The sequence below is a fragment of the Nannobrachium achirus genome, assembly GCF_963921795.1.
Source record: "Nannobrachium achirus genome assembly, chromosome: 3".
NCBI lineage: Eukaryota > Metazoa > Chordata > Actinopteri > Myctophiformes > Myctophidae > Nannobrachium > Nannobrachium achirus.
Window position 1 is genome coordinate 57136671 of NC_137812.1, and position 10000 is coordinate 57146670.

Below are 10000 nucleotides of genomic sequence, written 5' to 3' on the forward strand. Positions count from 1 at the left end.
GCCCAGCCCCCAAAATGGAACGAAGGCCGACATTTTATTTTAAATTTCTTCCTAATGGCTGGCCTGGACCGGCCAGGAATGAACCGGCCGTTCGGGAGTTGTCCCGCTTTTCCCAATAGCCAGCACGTCCCTGTTCTATTGTGTTAGACATAGGTAGAGGCCTCGTATATATGCACTGATGGAGGCTCATAGCCGAAACGCGCAAGCGTTTGTTTGTTGGTCTGTGCCAATAAAAAAAAGTGGAAATGTGTACTTTGTCCTACATTGATTTGAAGTTTGGGATGTGGTACCATTTTGGTTTTCCTACTATTTATGTACGGTACATACTGGACTTTGGTTCTAGCACTCCACTGAGAGGACCCATTGCTGATGTACAAGCTCTGGCTTCTTGCTCATCCTTTTCTTTTTACATTTTGTGTACTGTTTGTTTTTTATTTTATTTTAGACATTGTGCTATAAAGTAAATCAAATCAAATAAAGTCAAACATTTGGTTATTGTAGTTTATGTATGGAACAGCAGTTGCAGGACTAGTGCGGATGTAATGACTCAACATGAGAAAAAGGAGCCGATGGTTACATTGTAGTACAGATGAAAGAGGGAGGGGTTTGTATTAGTGTGCAGAGAGATTGTTTGACCCAAGCCAGAACTCGAATAAGAAAGATTGATGGATCATTAAAATAAACATGAAATGCACACGGCCCACTCGGATGGGTGGGCCGCAAACACTTTCAAGATTTTCAAGTGGGCCCTGATCCAGAGCAGGTGAGGAATCACTACTCTACACTACATCACTCTGTATGACAGAATGTAATACAGTATAAACATTGTACAGTAGATTGTAACTGATCCTTTAACATGAGCCTGTGTTATCATCACGACTGACAGACATCCAATGTTCTCAAATGCTGTGTGGTGTAAAATAGGGAAAAGGAATTGTGTTGCAGATGAAGTGTGTGAATGATTTCACACACTTCATCTTTTCGTGAATTTCATGAATGATTTACAGAAGAATGCTTTTAAAAAAAGATAACCAACAAACTTCTTATAGTTTATAATAAATAGATTTAGCTCAACCTAGTTTAATTCAGAAAATGACAAATAATATTCAACTAATGGAAAACTAAAATTATTGTTGGGGGAAGTAGCAGAGGATGCATGGTGTTGCTAGCAGGTTAGTAGGTCATGTGAGACTGGTCAGGTTAATCTGTCTTAGGCTATCTTTAAAGACATGAGGTGTGTGTGTGTGTGTGTGTGTGTGTGTGTGTGTGTGTGTGTGTGTGTGTGTGTGTGTGTGTGTGTGTGTGTGTGTGTGTGTGTGTCTGTGTGTGTGTGTATGTGTGTGTGTGTGTCTGTCTGTCTGTCTGTGTGTGTGTGTGTGTGTGTGTGTGTGTGTGTGTGTGTGTGTGTGTGTGTGTGTGTGTGTGTGTGTGTGTGTGTGTGTGTGTGTGTGTGTGTGTGTGTGTGTGTGCACTGGTTTTTGTATGTTTGTGGGGACCAAAATCTGTATACACAGTCACGTCATGGGGACCAGGTACGGTATGGGGACCAAAAATCAGGTCCCCATGAGGGAAACTGTTAAAAGCCAACACAGGAGCTGCTCTGATGTGCCTGTGAAGTTTTTAGCATTGGCCCATAACTCACGTTTTTTGGTCATGGTGTGTGTGTGTGTGTGGGTGTGTGTGCTCAGTTGCTTTATATGTTTTGTGGGGACCAAAATCTGTATACACAGTCACGTCATGGGGAATAACTTCATCAATTCTGATATTTGAAGTCGTGTATAAGCTAACACAGCCATAGTTGTTATACCTGATTCTTTTCATAGCTGTATAACATTTAGAAAGGGTGGTACCCACATGTGATGATTAAAATCATCAAATGTGGGGACCACCCTTTTCATCATTGTGGTCCCCACAAATCATAAAAACCAGTATGTGTGTGTGCGTGTGCGTGTGCGTGTGCGTGCGCGTGCGTGTGCGTGTGTGTGTGTCTGTACAGTATAAATTATATTTGCTTGTGTGGCTGCATGTGTCTGAAGAATCAAGAATCGAGAGGTTTTTATTTGTCACTCTACTCATGTGTTTCTATGTGTGTGCGTTTCACTGAGCACCGAGCACTTCATGAGCATCTAATAATAAATTAATTTATATTTTGTGTGTCCAGTGTGTGTTTGTCGGTCTTGTGTGCTTCCATGTTTATGTATGAGTGTGTAATTGTGTGCGTCCAGTATGCAGGCTTAACATGCACACCTCCCACTGTCAGGGGCGTCACAAGGGGGGGAAAGTGGGACTGAGTTACTAGGGCCCACGGTGGAGGGGCCTTAATTATTTTATACTTTAGCTATGTACTTCTTGTGCATGTTTGAAATGATGTTGACCCCCGCCTACGCACCCATCGCTAAGCTTTGATCAGGTGTGCATAAGACTCTGTTGCCTATACTTTAGCTATTGAAAAATAGCAGATACACAAGCTCACAGCGCGGCACCGAGTGCCACGCTGCGAGCTTGTAGATCTGCTATGTCGTGAAAATGTGTGAAAATCTTTTTTTTATTATTATTATTTTTCCTTTATGCAAATAACAAACAACAAAGAACATACAAATCCCCACCCACCCACCCCTCAGACCCCTCAGGGAAAAAAAGCACAGGACAAAGAAAAAACATGCACACAGTAAGGAAAAGAAAGGAAAATAAATAAATAAAAAACTTTGAATATATGTATCTTTTGTCCCTCAAATTTTGCTTCTGGGTGTCCGTGGCCAAATACATGTAATTTTGGGGGTCCTTCAAATGAAAAAGTTTAAGCACCACTGACATAAGATTTTTCAAAAAAACATTCAAAGACACATTTTCACGATTAAAAAAGAAATTGCAGATCTACAAGCTCACAGCGCAGCACTCGGTGCTGCGCTGTGAGCTTCTACAGTATATCTGCTATTTTTCAATAGTTAAAGTACCCTGGGCCCAGACTTTGGTGCGACACCCCTGCCCACTGTACCTGTGAGGCAGCCTTCTCGAAGCCATCAGGGTTCATGGAGGGCATGATGTGGATGCGCGTGCTGTGGACCAGCTCCATGATGGTCTCGTTGCCCTGCTGGTACTGGTTACACAGGTACTGGGCCAGGTAGATCAGCAGCTCCCTGCCCACTGCCTCGTTGCCATGCATGTTCCCAATGTACTTGAACTCTGGCTCCCCTGGAAAGGACAGAGAAACATTCGCCAAATCAGCAACACTTACACCACACAGTAAAATCCTGACTTCCTCCTGACACAAAGTACATTTAACTCGCTTTGACTGAGAGCGTAAAAATGTGTTCATCTAACTCTGATGGCGGGTCAATTTGGTTACATTTGTACTCTATCAAGGCCAATGTACACCAGATGCATTACAAAGTAGAACAGCTCGCCCAGTGAGCCATAGTCGTCTATTAGATGTCTGTCTAAAATCAGGTTATAACTGGTCTAAAAGTGAACGTTTTTTAGATGGCTAAGCTTAGATTAGACGTTGAAACAACATCATTTCAACCAGACAGTCTATATATAAAAGTTTAAAAAACAGCTAATCAACGTCTAATGTAAGCTTAGCTGTCTGAAAAGCTTTTACTTTTAGACCAGCTATAACCAGCTATTTTAGCCGTTTAGATGTATTTTAGACGTTGAATAGCCTGAAAAATGCTCAGTGGGCTGACATGGAAGCCTTGTGTGTGTGGAATCCTGTAAAAGTGGATTTAGGCAAGCGGATCCATAAAAAATAGACCAGTGTATCCGTGTAGTATTTTTTAATTCATATAGGTTTGCTAATCGATGAAATCAGCTGCTGTAACTATAACTAAACCTTAAGCATTGCGCCTAACTGGATGATGTGAGCCAGGTTGAGTATACATTCAGCAACAACTGTGTGTCAGTTTACTTGCAAGTAATCTCTCAATGTAAACAGTTAGGAATGTAAACCTAGACACGTGGACCAGAAGTGGACCACTGAGGGCGGACCAAACAGGCCTTCATCCACAGCCCATTGGGCCGTGCTCCCAGATGACCCAGAGGCAAATTCAAAGGAAGAAAACAGCAGAGGGCACTGTTTTTTCCTATTTCTTTTGTCGATGGGTTCCCAGATTGACTTAAGTTGCAAGTGAATGAGTTAATGTGTGACTGGTGATGTGGGGTTTTGTTTGTGAATGAGTGAGTACATGTGTGTATTTTTGAGAAGGGGTACAGTGAATTGTTGAGTGTTTGTTTAGTTTGGTCTTGTTTCATGCTCCCTAATGTCCCTCTGGGGAATGATAAAAGTGAATCTCATCTCTCTCTAATTGAAGCTTTTCCCAAAAAGGTACGAACAGGTAGCATGACACCACACGCTGCCTCCTTGGCAGAGGTCTGCCCTGTACTGAGTGCACTTTTCCAGTTAATCTCCACAAGGAGATTCTTGCATCCAGTGCGTGTGTGTGTGTGTGTGTGTGTGTGGCACGACTACTACTTAATTAATAGAGCAGCAATCATCCCTCCAGGCTATGGGATAGGCGGCCTCTCAAGCTTATGGAATCTACACTACTAACTAGCTAATCACAATGTTCCTCTCCCTCCGGCTTATGGGATGAACCGGAACAAGACGATCCAACCATGCATTGATAGTCTATGCACGTAAAAGTAATTTACAAATGTAGTTATACCAACATTGTTCTTGTAGAGTAGTTTTGTTCTTATTGATGAAGATTAGAAATATTCTGTCTGTTTAGAGACCAGCTTATACTGCCCACTGCCTTGGGTTGCCTAACTTCCGCTTGCAGATTGTGATGTCAGACACATTCAGACTATGTGGAATGCAGGGCAATTTTAATTATGAAATATGAGAGAAACTCTTATTTTCTCAAGATACAACGTGTGGCAAGTACAAACACTATAACTAAGAACTGGTTACAGAAGAAATGTCCTACTATAGACCTATATGTTAATATTGTGAAACAATTGAATCTTCTGGAACAAATGACCTACTCTCTGAGACTCCAAAAGGAGGTAGGAGAAAGGAAATGGGAGAAATGGCTAAGACATTTGGGTGGTGCCCCTGATTCTTTATGAAGGTTGATGATATCCTATATTAATCCTGTATACATAACTGTCTGACAGCTGTGCCGCGGGCGTCCCATGACCTCTTTTATTGTATTATTATTTCTGCACCTTATTTTGTTCTACTTATTTTTTGTCTTTCTACATGTTGTCTTCTTGTTTTGTATTGTTAAAAAATATTGTTGTTAAAAAATAGGGTAATGACCCCTATGAGAGACAGGGAGGCAGACAATAGAGACATTGTACAACTGGTTATCACTGATGCTGTGCTACTTTCATGGCTGAACGTATAAGGGCATGTCTACTGAGTGCACCTTTTTCTATTGTATTGTCTGTCTGTATGTCCCATTTAAGCAATAAAGAGGAATGGGGACATAATATTTGTTTACTTATTGAATAATTTTCAGTGAAATATTGCTGACACACTTACACCAGGAAGGCCTCATCCACAGTGACAGTTTTAGCAATACATTAAAAAAGTAGATGAAAAATGAGAGCACATGTAAAAACTCACAATTTATGTTATAATGAATAACATGTCTTTGTGGAGCATACTGTATTTCCGATTTTGTAGTGCAGAGAAGTAACCAAAAACTACACCAGCTGATTTCATTCAAATTCATTCACACCCCCCTTTCTTATTGAAGGCCTTTTTGCTTGACTGGATGGTATTGTGGGGAGAGACAGAAAAAGGGTGTGGAATGACATGTGAAACAGGCCTTGAGCTGGATTCTGGCCCAGGACATCATGATTGCATGATCCTGTATGTAAACAACACTAGTTGAGTACCCCCAGGCTGCTCTGCAGAGATTTGTCCTAGACCAACCAGGGTGCATATGGGTCAGCCAGAGATGATAACCCGCCTGGGAAGCAAAAGATTTCAGGTTAAATTCCAGGCCCGGCAATGTGTCGAGATGTCCCTGATGTCTAACAGTGGTTCCCAGACTTTTAGCTTGTGATCCAAAAGAGACTACTTTTTCTTAAACATTTGTTTTCTAATTTATGGAATTTCTTCATGAAATTACAGAAGAAAATCATTGAATTTTGTTTTTAATTCATGAAAGAAATTATTATTTTTTTTTTTTTTTGTCACAGTAACAAATTCTAGGAAACAAAAAGTAAAGGGACCCATAAAAATGTGTCTGCGACCCACAAATGGGTCCAGAGACTCCCAATCGAGTTTTTGGAAACCGGTGCTCTAACTACTTTAACTCCCACAGACTCTTTAAGCATCAGTGTAATGGATAGAATGTAAATTTCAGACAAACCAACAGTAAGGCTGATGAAAAGAAAGACATCTGAAGTTGACCCAGGTCAGGTCTAATGACATGAGAGCGCGGACACACAATTATGCACAGGCACACTGCCCTGACAAACACACTGACTTTCATCGACTAACAAGGTAAGACGGAATTGGACTTTTCTACCTGTAGAATCTAATTTGGCCAATAATGAGTCAAACAGACAGTGAATTAGGCTGCAGTAGTGTCACAGCTGTTTGGCCCGACAGTTTAGTGGAGAACAGTCTACAGTACCAGACTCAGGACTGGTGGATTGACAGAATCCCGGCGCCCTACGGCAAAGCATCGCACTTCACTCAACCACTGTCCTCCCAGTAGGGGCGTCACAAGGGGTAGGAAAGTGGGACTGAGTTACTGGGGCCCAAGGTGGAGGGGCCCTAATAACTTTATCTATTGAAAAATAGCAGATATACAAGCTCACAGCGCGGCACCGAGTGCCGCGCTGCGAGCTTGTAGATCTGCTATTTTTGAAAAGTTGTGAAAATGTGTGAAAATCTTTGAATATATGTATTTTTTAAGCGAACATTTCTAACTCAAATTTTGCTTCTGGGGGGGTCCCTGGAACTAAATATTTTGAGATCGGGGTCCGTGGCCAAATACATATCATCTTGGGGGTCCTTGACATAGGTTTCTTGCACACATTTTCACGATTTTTCAAAAATAGCAGATCTACAAGCTCACAGCGCGGCACTCGGTGCCGCACTGTGAGCTTGTATATCTGCTATTTTTCAATAGTTAACATTCATGGGGGGGGCCCGCAGTGAATCCTTGTACCCAGGGCCCAGAATTTGTTGTGACGCCCCTGCCTCCCAGGGCCCCAGAGTGACAGAACCTAATGATTGGTGTCTGGTCTACAAGCTTGTTAAATGATTCTCATCTCCTCTCAAGCCGACTCAAGCTGCTGCTTTCTTCTTTTGTGTCACTTGGTTAATTGTGTTAACCCGGTTTCCCTGGTCTAGGCTAAATTAGTCACTGATTACACAGAAAAATACTCCCGTCAGTTTAACTCTAGGAGCACCTATAGGCCAGTCAATCTAGGCTAAAAAAGGGCCTGACCCAAAAGGAATTGCAATAGTAATGGTTCAAAGTTTTTTATGATCCTTAGGGTCATCCAAATAACATATTAAAAGTTGTGAATTATATATATTATTTAGTGGATCAAGGTGAATTCAGGGGGTTCAAGTTTGGGTCCATTCACTTACTATACAGGAAAAAAAGACCCCCACAACACAAAACTATGGATTAGTGATGAGTCATCACTTTTCTGGGGTCAACTCCGTTTTGTGGTGTCCGTTATTAACCCGACGAATGTTTTTTGTACAAAACAAATGCTTGCAATGGATTCAGGATCATGAAAAACCCCTAGTTAGATCCCTCACATGCTACTTAAAGAAGCTTTTTTGGGGGGTCTTTTTTTCCTGTATAGTAAGTGAATGGACCCAAACTTGAACCCCCTGAATTTACCTTGATCCACTAAATATATAATTCACAACTTTTAATATGTTATTTGGATGACCCTAAGGATCATAAAAAACCTTGAACCATTACTATTGCAATTTCTTTTGGGTCAAACCTTAGATTGACTAGCCTACTAGGGGTTTGGCACATTCAGGTTTGATTTATGCAACAAAAATGGTAGTTGAACACAATTGAATCCGTCTGTTTGATCTGCTGTGGATAACAATTTCATGTCTGTGCATCACGTTGCTGTCGCAGCCAGGTGCAGCTGTTTAGTAGTCTAACTGGGTCATTCTCACAAGTACAGTAGTTAGCTTTGTATTCTCACCTGCACAAGGCACAGTACAAAGTACATAGGGACCCACTTCTTTTTTTGTTATTTTTCATTTTCTGTTTTTTTCAGACAAACAAGACTAACAGACTTTGACCTACACACAAGACAAAAGACATACAGGAAGGGAGAAGGGACCCACTTCTACAGAGAAAGTAAAAAGAAACATGCTGTCGGGCGGAAACGTTTTATGTCCAAAACCATTTACTTTTCAGGAAATGGGAGAAAAAAGGAATCAGTGTTTCAATGGATCCAAATGTAGTTATCATTTTGTCACAAGCTCTTGTTAATACTTGTAATCTGTTAAATATTAAAAAAACAGACAAACTTAACCACTTTAAACCTGTTCTCACAATTTTGGTCATGTCATTATAGGATATTTTTCAAAAATAGTAAAAATAGCAGCTTTACAAGCTGACAACATGTTATGATGCGACACATTGTGAGCTTGTAGATTGGCTATGTTTGTTACTTTTCTGCAACACTGTCAAATAAAATAGGGAATTTAATAAAAAGATTGAACAAAATATGAAATACAAGATTTCTGCATGTACAAGTACTTTGATCCTGTGTTGCTGACCACAGCTGCCTCAAACCACTTATTTTCCCCACATTTCCTAGTATGACATCACCTGCTTAAATATACTGTACTTTTGACCAATAAGAGGGTTATCCCTGTCATTTCAGCAGGCAGCGTGGTTGAAAGGTTAACTGTAACACTCGCCCCAAAAGATACTCGCACGCATAATTTCTGCAGAGCGCCTGCCCCCAGAGGGGGACCTCTCGCTCACTTGGCGAAGTTGGCGCGGAATGCTCCCCCCCAGTGAGGCAGACCACTTCGCCCGCTTGGGAATAACAGACTACAGCCCCTAATATTAGGTTCGGAAGTAGGTAAAAAACAGCGATGGAGGCACCACAGAGTGAGCTGTCAGGCGAACAAGTCGGCGTGCCGAACATTTCGAAGTCCTCTTCAGCTGACTCAGTGCCGGCTGAAGTGGACTTCAAAGTATAGATTAGACTCTCCCGAGCACAGGTTTACGCCAGGTCAAGTAAGGTAGGTTATCGTTGCCTCCTGGTGGCGCTATAATAGGCCTATGTGAAAAGGGTGCCGTGTCTTCGACCTTTCAGAGTAATTTACATGTTTATTATTATTACGTTTTTGCGAAAGTGGACCTGCTGGTGGCATTTGATCCTTGACCTAGAGGGAATGTGCATGCAAAATGTCACGGAAAGCGCAAACTGAGGCATTTTGTTCAAAACGAACCAATCCTGAAAACTTTGGAAGCCAATGAAATATCGGACAGATCCCCCTTGATCACATGAGAGATACTGTTCTATGTTGGACATAGGTGAAGAACGAACTTGTGAATCGCAACACGACGTGTTATGAGCTTGTAGCTCAGCATTTTTTTGGCGCAACAAACTATGGTACAATGAAGGATAAAATAGGTTCTCACTGGTTAACAATTTCACCCCCACCCCACAAGTCATGATCATTTAGATTGTTTGGCTTCACTGCTAGAGACTATAGTAAGAATAATGTTGAATTACTCTCGTTAGAGCAAGAAATAAGAACAACAAACCTCAGTTGCCCCACATTACCTACAGTATATAAAAGTGATTCATGTCAATCTGGCCTGTAAAGCTAGGCCTTCATTACTGCCTCTCTCGCCATCTGTTTCACATAATAATTAGTCCTTCTCTCTTTCATTACTTTTACCACAAGCAGTCACACACACACACACACACACGCACGCACGCACGCACGCACGCACGCACGCACGCACGCACGCACGCACGCACGCACGCACACAAAGGTTTATATTACTATACTTGGCAGATTTGTTCCCTG

The 10000-nt window shown here is 41.6% G+C and overlaps 1 protein-coding gene across 1 annotated transcript in view; it reads right to left on the minus strand.

The window, feature by feature from the left end:
* Positions 1-10000, minus strand: part of cpe (carboxypeptidase E) — a 38937-nt gene that overhangs the window by 8583 nt on the left and 20354 nt on the right. The window contains exon 2 of the mRNA XM_080722840.1: positions 2996-3192. Within this exon, the coding sequence (XP_080578966.1) occupies positions 2996-3192 (197 nt within the window). The remainder of the gene's footprint in view (positions 1-2995; positions 3193-10000) is intronic.